Source organism: Aristolochia californica, unplaced genomic scaffold, assembly GCF_029961685.1.
Source record: "Aristolochia californica isolate CCGP_79_NKW_82.1479 unplaced genomic scaffold, dmAriCali1.0.hap1 SCAF_5, whole genome shotgun sequence".
Taxonomy (NCBI): Eukaryota; Viridiplantae; Streptophyta; class Magnoliopsida; order Piperales; family Aristolochiaceae; genus Aristolochia; species Aristolochia californica.
In genome coordinates, this window is record NW_027182214.1 from 6,620,698 (window position 1) to 6,637,710 (window position 17,013).

Here is a 17,013-nt window from a genome sequence, read left to right on the forward strand (position 1 = left end):
ACTCATAAAATAATCCTCAGATAGTCTATCGCTAAATAAGGAAATTGTACTAAATAATATGTAAAAACCAAGTAATAATCCAAGATAATAATCCTGTTGGAGAAAAGGATCGAGTCGAGCCGAGTCAGGTATCAAACTAATATAGCCGAGTCATGAAAGAAATAGGTAGAGAACTTGGGATCTGGACACGTATAACCGAGGTAACAAAATAAGTGGGCCAAGTCGAGTTGATCGGACCGAGTTGAACTGGACCGGATTGTATTGGTCCGAGTTGACCTGAGTTAACACGGCATAACGAAAGCAAAAAGCTGGGGCAGCAGGGTCACTGGGTGATGTCGGCTTGGTCCGGGTTGGGTCAGAACAGGCGCAGTTCAGCGCGAGACTCAAAACCAGCGATGAGTTTCCTAACTTAGGAAAAACTAAAATTTTCAATAATGCGTCTTTTCGTCAAGGTCGGTCGTCTTCCTCGGATCCAAACACAGCGGAACAGCAACTCAGCAGCAGAGTGAAAGAAAATTTCGGAAAAATAAATCAAGCCACATCAATAGCAGGACGAGAACCACCCGATTACCGTGACCCAGCAGAGACAGTGCGGGAACTTCCGGAAATAAACCAATCTGACAGAGATGCTTGATTGACGATAGAACAATTATGGGAACAGAGAGATCAATCCGTAACAAGATGACTTTCCAGCAGAGGCAATAAAAGATATAGATGTCAGGCGTATAACGGGCTAGAGGACAGCCCAGTGAAGAGTCGAGCAATATTCAGTAATCTGTGCTGGCTCGGAGGCAACTTTCCAGAGATTTACTGGATTGATGAGAATAATGAAGATACCAGCAGAGATATACTGGACGAGGATTAACGAGCTCGCTGGATCATTGAGCAACCAAACAGTAAAAAAAAAAAAAAAAAAAAAAAAACAACATCAACGCAGGAATGAATCCAGGTAGTAGTCGGAGACATCCAGTGGCGGCAAATCATTAAAGAAATCTTCCGACGGTAGCGAAATCTCGGACGAGGTATTTCCTTCTTCTTCTTCGGTATCCATAAGAAATGTCTCAAGATCGTGATGCAGTTGGGTAGCCTCCACTCCGTCAATTACAGCAGCAGGTGCAGCCTCCAACCTCAACTGCTGCCCAGAGGCCGGCTTGGTCGCATTCAATTCGTCCGCGAGCTCCAGTATCGTGGCTTCTTCCTCCTGCAGATTGGCGATCAAAAGCTCGAGGTCATCAAGGGATCTTCGTCTTCCACCGCCTTTGGGATGTTCGTCTGGCCTTCGAGATAGCGCTGCAACAAACCCTCGTCTCCGAAGACAAAGGGCCTGCCGGCGGGAGAGAAGGCAACGACGAGGACGGAAGCGCCGGTTAGAAGGGAGAGTTGGTCAGCTTTCTTGAACAGTCCCTTCTTCCGCTTGGAGAAGGTGACTTGCAAAGCTTGGCGATTCTCAATCTTCTTCATCTCCAGCTTTCTCTTTCCCATCCCCATTCTTTCACTTTTTTTCTTTCTCTGCTCTCGCTGAAAATTTCTCTCTGTTAAAGAGATAACAGAGCAGATCAACTGATTTCTTTACCGTTTATTTGATTTATTTTGTGTGATAAAAAATCTAGGAAGCCGGGTTGTGTTTCAGTAGGAAATGAGTTGTCTTGCAGTAGCTTGTTACTGGATCTTGCTCAAGAGATTTGGTTTTAATAATCTCAGGGTTGTAATCGTTATCTCGGGGCATAAACTGAATCCAGGAGATTTGCTGTCCTAACAGACACAACGGTTTTGAAATACAACGATATTCGTATTTTAGCCATTATGCCCCTCCCTCCTTGGAGATCACTGGCTTACTTGCAAGCGAAGTGGCATTCGGAATATGAGAGAGCTGAGCCAGGAAACATGGAGCAACACCCACGGCAATACCCCAACTGGTTCTTGCCATTGACAGTGCATTGGACATCTGAGGATATTAAAATCTGCTCTCCAGGCTGCCAAATTTCTGAGGCCTGCAGTGCATGACAGTAGTAACAATCGCAGAGTTAAGATAGACAGATGGAGGCAAATGATGTAAGAGTAAGTGGACCACACTGCAGCAACCAATAAGAGTACACCATGTAAGAAATCTTGCAATTTAGCATTGCTAAACCCATGGTGTATACTTCGCTTTTTTGTGCACATACATTCAACTTTGAATGCATACTTAATTTGATGTAAATATACTTTGATTTGAACCCTATTTAATCCAACCTGCTTTATTTATTCGCTATAAGCTAGTGAAGTGATATTATAAATTAAGCATTTCATGATGAAAAATATGTACATTACCTTTAGGAGGCACCACACACAAAATTAAACCAAAAGCTAAATGAAGAACAAGTAGTCTTGAAGAAGTTAATTTTTAATTTTATACTCAATTCATCCCCTCTTGAGACATCACCTGGGCTAACAATCGGTATATGTTAATAGACATTCACGTGTATAGGGGTGACATAACTAGTAAATAAGGAGAACTTTCATAGAGATGACATAGAATTGTAATCATATAAGCTAGTGTATGCCCTCTAATGTATTTTTCCTTTTGAAGCATGTAGTCTTGAGGGTATTTGTAGTCAATTGTAAGGACCTTCCTATAACTAAACACAACCTCAATACATGGGTTAGAGAATTCAAGTCTTTCCCTCTTGGCTCAAATTCGTCTTTACACCTCTCTCTCTTTTCCTCCTCTTTTTCTCTCATGGTTTCTTCTCTTTTCTCTTCCAAGAGTTAGAGTTCCTCTCTTGTCTCCTTCCCTTGAGATCTCTTGTGAAGTGAGATTGTAAATTGAGCATTTCAGGAGAGAAAAAAATGTACATTACCTTTAAGAGGCACCACACACAAAATTAAACCAAAAGACCTTAAGCTAAATGAAGAACAAGTAGTCTTGAAGAAGTACTTTAAGAGCATTTCTTGAAGAAAAAAATGTACATTACCAAAGAAGGAAGTATGAAGACTTGAAGATCTATAATCTTTTTTTTTGTACAAAATCTCAATAACTGTAGCTACATGATAACTATTACTTTATTGCATACATGATAAATTAACATATCAATCATTGATTTAAAAATATGATCAATCATCAAGAATACAACAAGCATTTCAGTATAAATGCATGATTGATCATCTTTTTATGGGTACATGATTGATGAGCCAGAATACTCCAATGTACGTATTATAAAACATTGTCTTTCATTTAAAATGTTGTGAGGCAGGTGCATATAGCATGATCAATCATTGGCTATAATGTATGATCGATCATTCAGATTTGCCAAACTTGGTAAAACGCATGATTGACGATTGATCTCTCATTAGGCCTCACGGAATTTAAAATATGGCGATAGGATCAAATGTTCGACCAACAAAAATGTATGATTGATTATACCTCTAGAGGAACATTTTGTATAACGGTAAAAAAATAATTAGTTTTGTGACCAAACTTATAAATAGGGACCCAAATTCATCCCAAAGTAGTGGATGAGCCTTTATTGCAATGCCAAAGCCTTTTATAAATATTTTTGTGCCAAAAATTCTGATTTTACCCTTTGTATGAGAAAAAACCCAAATGTACCATATTTTCCAAATTCTCTACTTACCTCTAGGCATTCCTAGTTCTAACAAACTTCACATACTTTATTGCCCGTGGTTAAAGGATTAGAGGCTTGGTTCTGACTTAGAGTTGGCTCTCTCTCTAAAACGAAAGGTGTAAGTTTTATATTTTTATTTTTTTTGTTGGTATTTTTACTTTCTTTTCAAAGGTTTTCTAGAACCTTGAATCTAGAAGGAGAGTGGCCATTAGAGCCTGTATCTAGTTGTATAAAATATCTTGGGGAGAAATTGGGTATTACACTTGGTTTAAAGCAAGTCTAAAATCTCTTTGCAATCATTTTAGTAGAACTAGATAATGAATTCTTTCAAACAAATTAGGTGGCAATTACCACTAGGGGACCATAAAAAATAAAAATCTTTACCTTTTAATAGTTGTGTGCATATGCTTCTAAATATGAACAATTTATTTTTATTTTAATTGTACTTCAAGAACTTAATTTTTAATTATATACTCAATTCATCCCCTCTTGAGACACCACCTGGGCTAACAATTGGTATATGTTAATAGACACTCACGTGTCTAGGGTGGCATAACTAGTAAATAAGGAGAATTTTCATAGAGATGACATAGAATTGTAAATGTGTAAGCTACTGTATGCCCTCTTATGTATTTTTCCTTTTGAAGCATGTAGTCTTGAGGGTATTTGTAGTCAATTGTAAGGACCTTCCTATAACGAAACACAACCTCAATGCGTGGGTAGAGAATTCAAGTCTTTCCCTCTTGGCTCAAATTCGTCCTTACACCTCTCTCTCTTTTCCTCCTCTTTCTCTCTCATGGTTTCTTCTCTTTTCTCTTCCAAGAGCTAGAGTTCCTCTCTTGTCTCCTTCCCTTAAGATCTCTTGTGTTTAAGAGTTGGCCTTAGAAATCAACATGGTATCAGAGTGGGCAAAAATTTGAGTTGAAAAAGGAGAATAAGATGGAAAAAAAGGGAGTTTCTCATTTTCCCCTTTAGTCTTCTTTTCAAATCCCTATTTTTCATTGGATTTTTTACTCTCTTACAGTATATTTCATATAGAAAATTATATAATGTTGGAAATATATTGTAAGTCTAGTTTTCGACTCAAAAAGAACATTTGAAATAAGATTTTTCTAGAAAGAGAAATCGACATCTGAAACAGTAAAGATCAAACAACAGAAAAATGTTATGTAGCAATAGAAAGCCTCAAATTCCTAAATAATTTGTAGTAACATTACTGAGGAATTATATTGAGAATTATATCTCAAAAGAAATCCCTATGAGTCTACTTCTTATCCCAATAATCCGTTTCTCAATCTGATCTTTATATAGAAAGATATCCACATTGAAATAATCAAAGATCATGTTGGTATCTTATTGAATGCGAAGATCCGAATTTAAGCCACTTTTTTGCCTCACTTTTTGAGTTGCTAATGTTGGTTGAGTTTCCTAATTGTTTTCAAAATCTATTCAAGATTTTACCAACTTGAGTATCTTTCCTTAAATTTTTTTTTTGTTTGATCTCGTATTACATTAGTTTCCTTTATAGAAGTCTTTCCCATTAAGAGTTTAGTTTCCTTTTTTGACAAAGTCTGAAATTCTTAAATTAGAAAGCCTTGTTTGCTCATTCTAAATTCCAAATCTTAGTCATAAAACATCTCTCATTCCATATATTATCTTTTGAATATTTTCTTTACAAATTGGTCAAGTAATTGCTTTATTTGAGAAGTCTATTTTTTAGAAAGTTTTCATTATTATGTTCTGCTTCCAAACTTTCTTATTGGGGTTTTTCTAAGTTTTTTTAATTATCATGTCAATAGAGGAATTATTATTTTTATGTCCATCTTGAGTAAAACCTGATCACTTTTTATCCATCTATTGGTCTAAAAACGCCTTCTCCTCATTTTTGGCCACTGGAGAGAAAATCATTTTTGACATCAAGTTGATATACTTGCCAAGAAGAGTTAGCTGCTAGAGATAATAACATACATACCAAGTTCAATTTGGCCACTCGAGAGAAAGTTTCTTCATAATCAATGCCATAACATTGTGTATAGCCTTTAACAACAAGATGAGTTTTCAACCGAGCTACGGACCCATCCAGATTGAGTTTCACAGTAAACACCCATTTGCAACCGATATGTTTCTTATCTAATGGAAGTGGGGCTAGAGTCTATGTCTGATTTTCATAAAGGGCCTGCATTTCTTCGTCCATAACTGCCTTCCACCCTGGATGTTTGAGAGCCTTCTGATAGAACTGTGGAATAGGTATGGAGGAAATAGCGGACAAAAATGGACAACAAACAGGGGATAGATGATGATGAGACAAAAAGTTTGTTCTGGGATGAGAAGTAGAGGGCATGGTGCATGATCTGGGCTCTTTCCTAATTGCAATAGGACGAGTATCATATTGTGGGCCAAAAATGACTAGAGAAGATGGACTTACCTCGGTAGGATCCGAAAACTCAGCAGGTGTGGTGTCAACCATTGTTTCTGGGGCATAGTAGTTTCTGTAGCATAGGGCACAACTGGTCGAGGAGAACCTGGTACGGGAGATAAACCTGAAGGAGCATTATCAGAATAATATGGAGAGTCTTCAAAGAATGTGACATCCCTAGACACAAGTAAATGTTGAAGAGTGGGATTATAGCAAACATAACCCTTTTGTGTACGATAGTATCCTGAAAAGATACACTTGATAGATTTTGGATCAAGTTTACTGTGTCTTGGGGAGGAAATATAGACAAAACATTGATTGCCGAAGACTTTCAAAGGCAGTGTAAAAGGATCATCATCAGGAAATAATAGAGAGTAGGAAATTTTTTTTCCAAGAACGGAAGAGGGTAACCAGTTTATAAGAAAACATTCGGCCAATAAAAGCATGGAACTTTCATGGCATATAGTAATCCGCGAGCTACCTCAAGAATATGATGGTTCTTCCGTTTGGCTATACCATTTTGTTGACAGGTGTAGGCACATGATGTCTGATGAATAATGCCATTTTCTTGACAAAACGAGTCAAGATCTTTGGAAGTGTATTCTTTGGCAATATCCGACTGAAGGACTTTAATTTTTTGCCTAAACGGAGTGAGTACCATTGCATTAAAAGATTTAAATATCAATGGTATTTTAAAATGCTCTTTAAAAAAAAATCAAGTGGTACGAGTGAAGTCATCAATAAATGTAATAAAATATTTCACTTGAGAAATGTTGGAGTGACTCAAGGTCCCCATACCTCAGTATGAATTAATTAAAAAAGAGAGAAATTTTTAATTTCTGGATGAGGTGAGTATGTAGACCTCTGATGTTTACTCATTTGACATGATCACAATGAAGGTCCGACTTCACTTTAGGAAAATTATGATGAAGAGATTGGGTTGATGGATGCCCCAACCGATTGTGCCATAACCTGGTTTCAGTGTCACAGGTGGATGCTATAGTTATTTGTGGCACATCCAGGTATTAGAGCCCCCCTTGTTCACGGCCTCCACCAATCACCCGCTTCATTGTAAGATCCTGAAACACACATGAAGTGGGTAAGAAAGTGATAGATCAATTAAAATGTTTGGTGAGCTGACTAACCGATAAAAGATTCAAACAGAAAGTGAGAACAAAAAGGATATCAGAGAGCAAAAGTGATGGTGTAACAGAAGTGGATTCTTTGCCTTGAACTTTATTTTGTGAACCGTCAACAATGGTAACAAATTTATGTGAAAGACATGGAGAAACTGATGTCTATTACTTGTAAGATGCTCAAAGGCTCCAGAGTCAATTATCCAGGATGAAGAGGAGACATAAATCATACCTGAAGCGGTGGTGGCAGCAGTCGGTGAAGAAGTACTTGGGGAGGACCACATCATGGTCTTCATTTTCTGGAACAGTTCATAGTCTTCATCAGTAAATGTATTCTTTGCAGTTGTTGTGGTAGATTGCTCCAATTTTGTATCACTTACTAAGGCTTGGTTAGCCTTATTCTCATTAGCCTTATAACATCTTTCTCGAGAGTCACCCAATCTACCACATATAGAGCATTCCTTCAGGTGAAAGCATGTGTCTCTAGTGTGGCCATATTCCTTACAATGGGTGCATTCCTTCTCATCTGTTCAGTCAATACCAGTCCTTCCACCTCTTCCTCTTCCTCGGCATCGGCCTTGGTCAGATGGTGTTCCCCTATATCCAGAGTACATAGTGGATGATATTTCAATAGTAGAGGGAGAAGTGTTCTAAATAGGAAGAAGTGTAGCACATACATCATCAAAATTGGGGAACCGTGGAAGAGCTAAGAAGGTGAGTCTTAGCAACTTCAAGATGTGGTTTAATGTTTGCAAGGCATATGGCAGTTATCAAGGCCTCTTTTTGTTTATCTTGGACAGAGATATCTATAGAGGTTGGCTAGACAAGATTCCATTCTTGAAGAAAGCCTCAAAAGCGTCCGAATATTCTTGTATATTGTCTTCTTGTTTGGTGGTAAGCCTCCATTATAAAATATCATATGGCCTTTGTAAGTTGTCGGAGCTTGAATACAACTTGGCGCATGTCTCCCCAATTTGTTTAATCGTCTCTAGGTGAATGACATTATTGGAGACATGTTCTTCCAAATTGTTGATAAGCCAACTAATAAACAATGTATTCTCCTTTAACCATTTGGTATAGAATATATCATCTTCATCAATATGTGGTTCTCGGTTGGTGAGATGACCAACTAGGTCATTTTTTATAAGAAACTGATGACCTGATGTGGACCAGTTCATTATGGTGGTGATTCTGAGTATGTCAATCTTGTGATTCATATTATCTTCAGCCATAGTAGGCAAATCGATTTGTAAAATAGTTCTCCATTTAAGTAATCAAAATATGACTAAGTGGAAGGCTTTAACCAACTCGGTTAATGGAGATGCTTAGCATAAAATCTAAGTAATTAATTTTAATGGATAATGACTCATAAAAGGCTCAACAGCATCCTTCTTTATCCGAGAATCTTGTTTCCATAGAGTTATAAAAAAATCAATACGCACTAGTCTCAGTCAAAATATTGTGCAAATCGACAAAAAATCGCCTTCATAATTTCTTCTAATCAAAGATAATCCGAGATGCATTTATTTTCATAAACTCATAAGATGAAAACATGCATAATGACCTCTATAAACCGCCTCCTAATACCAAAAACCAATAGCATAAAATCAATAATATAAAAAATAAATTCTTATCCCATGAGCTTCAATCTTGCTTCATAAGGAGCCTTCTATGAGCAGCTTTTAATCATATCTTCAAAGTGCATATGGGGATTCTAAATTGTTAACTCTTATACCATGTTCAATTTAGGACCCAATGAATAATACCTAAAGCAAGGGGAGAGAGAAAGAAAAGGAGAAAAACAAGAAAGACTCTCGGGTTGAGAGAGAAGAAGAAAACATAAAAGAGGTTTGGAGAGAGAGAGCTTCACACGAGAGAAGAGAAACTAAGAGGCTTGCTTGATTAATATTCGAGTTACAAACAAATCTATTTATAGTTGAGGAGGTGATAGAGTCCATATACAAGTAATCTTAGGACTCGTAATTACATTTCAACTAGAACTCTCTAAAATAAGCATATCATGATAAGATTACATTATCTATTTAAGAGACTAATTTAACTCAACTTATAACTCTTCTTTAAGCACGTGAACCAAGATAGAAATCCATCTCATGATCTTATCTTTGTGGGTCCCACATGATCTTCCAACTCATGTTGATAGAGGTACCAATTCATGGTATCTTTGTGGGTCTCACTTGATCTTTAAATCTTCTACTTAATTCCACCTTATGTTCTTTATCTCCTAGCTTGAGCCAACTTGTATGAGGACCCTTGTTGACATCTCTCGACCTCATGGTGGGTCCCAATGGTTTTTAAATACTACTTCGACTATCAACGATATTCGTATTTTAGCCATTATTTCCATTCCTTGCTGATAAAACCTGGATCTCGCACAAGAGATCCTAAGGTTGTAATGGTTAGATGAAAATAAAATCTCGGGGTTATAAATTCCTTATTTTTAATGACTATTTTTAGAGTGAGAATTTAGATATTTTAAAGTAAAAATTTTATTAACATTTGGATATTATAAAAAAAAATAGTTAAATAAAACTATGTTATAAAATTAAATCTGTAAAACTAATTTTGTGTAATAAAATACCCTCTTTTTATTTACATAAATTTATGATTTTGAATATTATATTTAATTTATTAGTTTAAGAGACAATTTAGATATTAATAAGTAACAATTTGATTAAGCATTTGGGCATTATAAAAGTAAAAATTGGTTAAGTATTTTATTTTTATATATTTAATTTATTTTTTAAAATTATTTATTAATTCATACAATTTAAAATATTTCTTAACTTATTAATAGGAAAATTAAATAAAAAGATATCTTATAAAAGTTAAATCTATTAGAATATTTTATTAATAAATTTCTTATATAGTTTCCACTATATTATTTACTATACACTATCAACAAAAAATACTTTCCACTATACTTTTCATTGCGCACACTAACAGATAAAAGTAATTCACTTTCACTAGGTAATTCAATTTCAATATGCACTATAGAGTCCTCATCACTAGAGAGTTGTAGGACTATGAAAAAATCTTATTTTGCTTGCCTTACTAGCCTTTATTCCACTTATACTTTTTGGAATTCTTTATGGATTGGATAATAGGGAAAATGAACTCATAATGAGCATTCTACTATACAATAATCCACGCAACAGTGACCCAAGTCCCAACACTTCTTTGTCATGGAAATTGTAGCTGAAATCAGGCAACGACGAGAATTGGAGCGCCAGTTAGAAGCCGATTAGAACGGAGACTTCCTCAGCTTTTTTGAATTGTCCCTTCTCCCGCTTCGAGAAGGTGACTTGCAGAGCTTGTTGATTCTCAATCTTCTTCATCGCCAGCTTACTCTTTCTCATGGCTTCTCTTTCGTTTCTCTTTCTCGGCTCTCGCTCTAAATTTCTTTTAAGAAATAACATAGTAGATCAACTGATTTCTTTATAAAAACACAAAAATTTTATGATTTATTTCATTTATTTTGTATTATAAAGATCTACGAAGTCGAGGCTTGAAATGAGTTGTCTTTCAGTTTTGAAACCCTTATTTGACTATAAATTACCCTTTATTTCCTTTTCCTTGCTGATAAAATGAGGATAATAATACATAAGAGAGGTGGTTTTAATTATGTTTGGGTTGTAATGGTAATACTTTTGATTAAAGGATGCATAAACTCAATGCATGTCACAACAATTCAATTATCATCATTCCTTCCATAAAAAATGTACAAGTAGAAAATCTTTAATTTGATCTTTGTGCACGAGCCAATGGCCCTTCCTCTCTCACGCCTTTGTACTCTATAAAGAACTCTCTGTATTCTTTAATGCTATTATTTTTAATTATTTATTAATTTAAAACAAGTTAAAATATATTTTATTTTAGTTAAATAAAACAATCTTATAAAATTATTTTTTTAAAAATACCCTTTTTTTATTTACATAAACTTATGGTTTTCAATTTTATATTTAATCAATATTTTAAGAGTGAGAATTTGGATATTAAAAGTAACAATTTGATTGAGCATTTAGGTATTATAAAGGTAAAATTAATTAAATATTTAATTTATGTATAATTAAAATATATATTTATTTATTTTTATTAATTATTTATTAATTTTAACAAGTTAAAATATTTCTTAAATTATTAATAGAAAAATTAAATAAAAATATTTTATAAAAGTTAAATCTATTAGAGTATTTTATTAATAAATTTCTTATATACTTTTCTAATATACTTTTCACTATATTTTCCTTTGTGCACACTAACACAGAAAAAAGTAATTCAGTTTCACCTTTACTTTCACTAGGTAATTCGCTTTCAAAATGCCCTCCCAACCTCCCCAAAGTCCTAGTCATTGGTGTCGCATGTCTATTAAGAAAACTCCTTTTGCTTGCCTTACTAGCCTTTATTCCACTTATATTTTTTGGAATTTTCTTTGGATTGGATAATAGGGAAAATGGGATCTTTCCTAATTGTTGTTATTTAGTTTTCTTATCTAACTTTTCTTTGTATATTCAAGATATGATTTTGATGCTTCTAAGCGGAACTTCTAGCACTTAAGCATTTTATATCTCGATATTTTATATCCTAAAAGTTCTAGAAAAGTTTTTTCCTAGGATATACATTTCCTTGAAACCATTAGTATGAAATCTTATTAGGCCCTATTAGTGCCCCTGGTTGAAAATTTATATCGTAGAAAAAACATTTCTAGCTTTTCCTAATATATAAATTTCCAAAAAAAAACTTAAGATAAAAACCTATTTAGTGCCTTATTAGGAAATAAAATGGATTTTAAAAAAAATGAAGAAAAATTAAATGGATACTTTAGTGCCTTTTCCAGGAAAATAAATGAGAGTTAATAAATAATCTCACACATTACCATATTTATCCAATAAATTTTTAGTAAAATAAAAATGTCAAATACAAAATTTTAAAACTTTTTTATTTAAACAAAAATTGGTTATGTTATATCAACTATTTTACTCTACATAATTGTCCCACATATGAGCTGCTATATTGTTACGAAAAATGATTAGCTAATTCAGTTTATTCATTTTTCCTTCTTCTCCCTAATATTGAGACTGTAGATTGTTAATTAGCTTCTGCAAATCATCTTCATCTTTTTCTTGATTTTGTCCAAATACTATATCACCCCCAACAAGTTCTACTGGATCCTCTTCCTCAATCCCTTCATCATTGCAATCTGATAACCCATCAATTGCTTCAATGCAATTCTGAAATTTGCATATTGAAAGTTAATATATTTGTTCTTTTAAATGAATAAACACATAAATAATAGTTCATGTAAAGCTTACCTTGAAATAAGGTTAATACTTATCATCATCTGCTATTTTGGATGAACATTTCTAGTTGAAGGAGGACATATGTAATCATTCTTCACATATACTATCATACTTAGTAATCTCCTTCTTAAAAAGATCCTCATGTGACCCAGTAGTTGTCACCAGTTTTGGTAATATATCACCCGCTGATTGAGAAATAAGCACCATGATGTGTTTAAGCAGACTAGAAACCCAGCTCATTGTCCAATAGCTCCAACGAGCAAACTAAAAGCAATAAAATCCCAAAACTATTCAAAGGAAAAGATATGGTGCTTCACGCAAGAACAAGCAGAAATTGCAGTTCACAAAATACAAAGCAGTTTTTTTAATAAATAATGATTATACAAGTAAACAACCCTATATCCTCAGTGATACTTTTGAACCCAAGACCTCACATAAGAAACCCTCCATGTAACCATTGATACAAATAAGTGATTTTGGAAAACTAGCAAACTTGTACATTCTTGAGAACCCTTCAACAAGATAATTAAAAAGCATCACACAGTATAACTCATCAAAGAGAATGACCCATTATTAAACTTCTAGTGAAATTTTCAAATGAACAACTTCCACAAACAAAATCAAGCTATTATAGACCCATTATCAAAGAGAAAGACCTGTTATTAAACTTCTAGTGAAATTTTCAAATGAACAACTTCCACGAATAAAATCAAGCTATTATAGGGTTAAGATTGTCATGGAAATAAAACTGAAAGTTCATTGGCTTAGTGATTCCCATGGAACCATGCACAATCATAACAATGTGACATGTTAAACACATGAATTGGGCATATCCAGGTTTCTGTAAGGAAGGTAAAAATATAGGAGCCAGGATAGAACCACTGAACCAGCTACACATAAACAAAAAGCTAATAATATCCATATTTGTCATCAATGCCAAAAAAAAAAATTGTCTTCATATTTAAAGCTTGAGATCTTTGCTTCTGAAAATTTCCTTGGGATCATGGTTTGAATTAAAAAGACTCCTCTCGAAGAGTTAGTATCCCCTACTAATAGTGAAATTAAAGTTATACATATTTTTTTTGCAAAACCCTATTTTTTAAATAGGGTTTGGATTGTTGAATTTATGGAGAATAAAATAATTCACTCACTTTATTGATTAACTAAGTATGATGAACATCTATTTATAGTAGACTCAAATTACAATAAAATTACCCATGTCCTAGTTACACCCTAAGTCTAACTCCTAGAGATAAATCCTAGAATAATTAAACAATTGTAACATAAATAAAAGATTAAAATAACTAAAACTCCTTTAAATAGAAACACTTCTGTGAGATTTCATCCCATGAGACGACAATTAGACTCCACCATATTAATAAATGTTATGTGAAACTTCTTTCTACGAGAGTCATGTAAGGCCCTTCCATACCTGCTCTTCAGCAATCTCCCTCTACTTGGAGTTTATAACTTCAGCTTGCAAGGAAAAAAAAATTTGGTCTTCGTTCTTCTTTGACTGAAAAAAAAATTCTTCACAGATGCAAAATCTTCATTTTTCGTTCTACCCTTACTTGATGATCCTAGTCACATAAAATAAAATACCTCCTTTTTTTTTTTACTTTTTCTTTTAATTATTTCCCACAAGTTGGGGATAAAAGGATATAGAACCCAACTGGGATAAAACAAATATGGGAGAAAAAATTCACTCCTAGATGTACGACAAAACTCCATACACCAGTCACAGCGGTCATAATCTAAAAATGAAAATTCCTCAAACTCAAAGGCGAAAAAGGCCTAATTTTAGGCATAAAAAATACAAAGTTTTTAAGGGTAGCTCAGAAAACCACCTCTTGGCTGAAGTATAAAAGGATTCGACTCACGCTAGATGTTGGGTAGACTCCTATACTCTGTAGGTAGTGGGTCTAGCTATTACTTCAAAAGTGATGAAAAATGATAAATTGAAGAAATATTAGAGGAAAAACAATGACAATGTGGTTTTTTTTTCTGAAATTTAGGGAAGACTGTAACAATACAACTATAAAACTTGACAAATAAGTTGGACCATATATGACCTCAAGGGAATTCCTAGAGGGTGAACCTTAATTTTTTTAGATTACAATGCAGAAGATAAAGAACTCATTGACAAGGAGAAGGGAGGAAAAGGAAACATGGCACATGTCATAATGATTGTTCTGTAGTAGTAGTTGTTGAGAAAAAAATATGAATTAATTTCTGAACTTGGAGCAATATTCTACTCAGTCGGAAGAGTTTTTGCCTTTGTTGCAGAAAATAAAGGAATTGTAATGCCTATGAAGTCCTACTTGAAGTGGGACTACTTGTTGAGCAATTGCCAAAATTATTTTATGGAAAAGTCATACTCTCATCCGCTTCCTTTGTACTAAATTATGGTCTCTCGTAGCTTCTGAACCATGTCAACAAAGACATGAATCACAGTAGCAATGAATGGAAATTGAGTGAAGCAGTTCCATGAATTGCTACTTAACGACTCAAAGCTTGCTTCTCTTGAACCTTTTGAGCATGCAACTCTTTTTCTAGTAGAAAATAGGATTGCGTATAAAATTCACTCAATCAGTAAGATAACAACAACTCAAGTTTAATTACTGAAGCAATAATAGCTCAGGTTTAATTACTGAGATAACAATAGCTCAACTGCTCATATGGAGGTTGTTGCCTTCCTCACAAATGGGTAAATTGGATTTCTAGATTTTCGGCACTTAGTGTTCAAAACATCAGCCTTTGGTAGAGGAAAGTGGTACTCATGGCATGAAGTCTTATCAGAGTTATACTCTTATTTCATGAAGCTTTGTTGACTTCATGACATATTGGTAGATTTGATGATGCTGCATGTGAGCGTAGAGGAAACTTTCGAACGCCTTGATTTGGTTGCCAATGAAAAACCAATAGTCCTGCGACAAGATGAACTGAGGTTATTGTTGATTTCATAAGACCATTCATTGTGTTGTTGTGTTATGTGACTAGATACTTGCTTGTTGTTGAATTGCAAGACCAAAGGCAAAGCACGACTGAAATAGTCTTCCTTCGATAGGACTCAAGAGGGAATCGGAGTTGTCATGGGAGACTATCAATCAGCTTAGCGGAAGAGATTTGTAAATCGTTTTAGGGTCATGACTTAGAGGGAGAGATCTAACATCATCTTGAGGAGTCAAATTCTATATGGTTTTGATGGAAGAAGACTAAATCAAGATAATGTGGACTCCTAATGCAACAATACTGGGACTAAAAAAGTCCTCCTTCGATAGGACTCAAGAGGGAATCAGAGTTGTCATGGGAGACTATGAATCAGCTTAGTAGACGAGATTTTTAAATCATTTTAGGGTCATGGTTTAGTGGGAGAAATCTAGCATCATCTTGAGGAATCAAATTCTACATGGTTATGATGGAAGAAGACTAGGTCAAGATATTGTGGACTCCTAATGCAATAATACTCGGGATATGCTTCTCAATCACATGCAAAAATTCGAATGAAAAATTGCTGAATTCTTCCCCTTGAAGCAACCAACATATATTTTGATGATAAAAGATGAAGTTTTAGCATGAAGTCAAAAATAGAATGGTAAAGATAAAATACAATCATAGGTAACAGGTTGAAAATAGAATGACAAAAAATGGTTCTCATATTGTATGGTAGAATTGAGCAAGTGTTGGAGTTTTGTTTGGATATTTGGAGTCTTGATGTTGTACAAAGGGATAAATCTCGGATTGTGCAGTAAAAGAACAAAAATATGTGTTTTTAAAGGAAAAGAATGAGGTGCAAAGAAATGTAGATGAAGACAATGACATCCTATGAACTACTTGATAATGAATAAAAACTCTTTGATGGGTAAATCTAAACTGAACTAAAAACTAAATTGGAAGAGAGAAATACATTGTTTCTGTAGATTGATGTAACACTAATTTAGTGAACTTGCTCTGATACCATATTGAATATTTGGAGAAGAAAATAATTCACTGACTTGATTTATTAACTGAGTACAATGATCTTCTATTTATAATAGTGGAAATACGTAGAATTAGATTAATGCCCCAATTATACCTAAAGTCTAAATCATAAAGATAAGTTCTAGAAAAAATAATAACTAAAACATAAATAGAAGACTAAAATAATGAAATTCCTCTAAATAAAAATACTTATGTGAGGTTTCCTTCCATGAGACTCATGTTAGACTATGCCATATTAATTATTTCTTTGTGAGACTTTTGTCTGTGAGAGTCATGTAAGACTCCTCCGTACTTGTTCTTCAATATCATCATAGTAGTGTTCAACATATTACACCTCCAACTTCACCTCCACCTCCATCTCAAGAGTAGTGTCAAGGCCCTAGTTCATATTGTATAACTCTTTTTGACATAGGTTTGACTATACTTGTATTCTCTTTTTGATTCCTTGTACATTTTGATGTTTCCTATCACACTGGTGGTCTCTTCCATGAGGTCCAGTTCGTATAAGATAAGTGAGAGTAAAATCACTCCAAGCCGTATGACATCGCTCTATACTT

At 34.3% G+C, this 17,013-nt stretch overlaps 2 protein-coding genes across 2 annotated transcripts; both read right to left on the minus strand.

Annotated features, from left to right (window-relative positions):
* Positions 1-733: 733 nt before the first annotated feature.
* LOC137965189 (truncated transcription factor CAULIFLOWER D-like) lies at positions 734-1,488 on the minus strand. The gene is made up of 3 exons (XM_068811560.1): positions 1,255-1,488; positions 934-1,201; positions 734-873 (listed from the first exon to the last, which is right to left on the minus strand). Exons 1-3 carry the CDS (start codon positions 1,486-1,488, stop codon positions 734-736), a joined length of 642 nt encoding a protein of 213 aa, XP_068667661.1.
* Positions 1,489-5,757: 4,269 nt separating this feature from the next.
* Positions 5,758-6,682, minus strand: LOC137965190 (uncharacterized). Its single transcript, XM_068811561.1, has 3 exons — positions 6,449-6,682; positions 6,240-6,349; positions 5,758-6,145 (listed from the first exon to the last, which is right to left on the minus strand). The coding sequence occupies exons 1-3, from the start codon at positions 6,680-6,682 to the stop codon at positions 5,758-5,760; spliced, it is 732 nt and encodes a 243-aa protein (XP_068667662.1).
* Positions 6,683-17,013: the final 10,331 nt, after the last annotated feature.

Bases quoted from the DNA above. Each gene is read 5' to 3' on its own strand.
- LOC137965189 (XM_068811560.1), bottom strand. From the start codon at position 1,488: ATGGGGATGGGAAAGAGAAAGCTGGAGATGAAGAAGATTGAGAATCGC. The intron at 1,202-1,254 runs GTGGAAGACGAA...GCCAATCTGCAG, and splicing joins AGACGAACATCCCAAAGGCG to GAGGAAGAAGCCACGATACT. The intron at 874-933 runs GTTGATGTTGTT...TCAATGATCCAG, and splicing joins CTACCTGGATTCATTCCTGC to CGAGCTCGTTAATCCTCGTC.
- LOC137965190 (XM_068811561.1), bottom strand. From the start codon at position 6,682: ATGGTACTCACTCCGTTTAGGCAAAAAATTAAAGTCCTTCAGTCGGAT. The intron at 6,350-6,448 runs GTTTTCTTATAA...TGCCTTTGAAAG, and splicing joins CATGCTTTTATTGGCCGAAT to TCTTCGGCAATCAATGTTTT. The intron at 6,146-6,239 runs GTTTGCTATAAT...ATGCTCCTTCAG, and splicing joins ATCGTACACAAAAGGGTTAT to GTTTATCTCCCGTACCAGGT.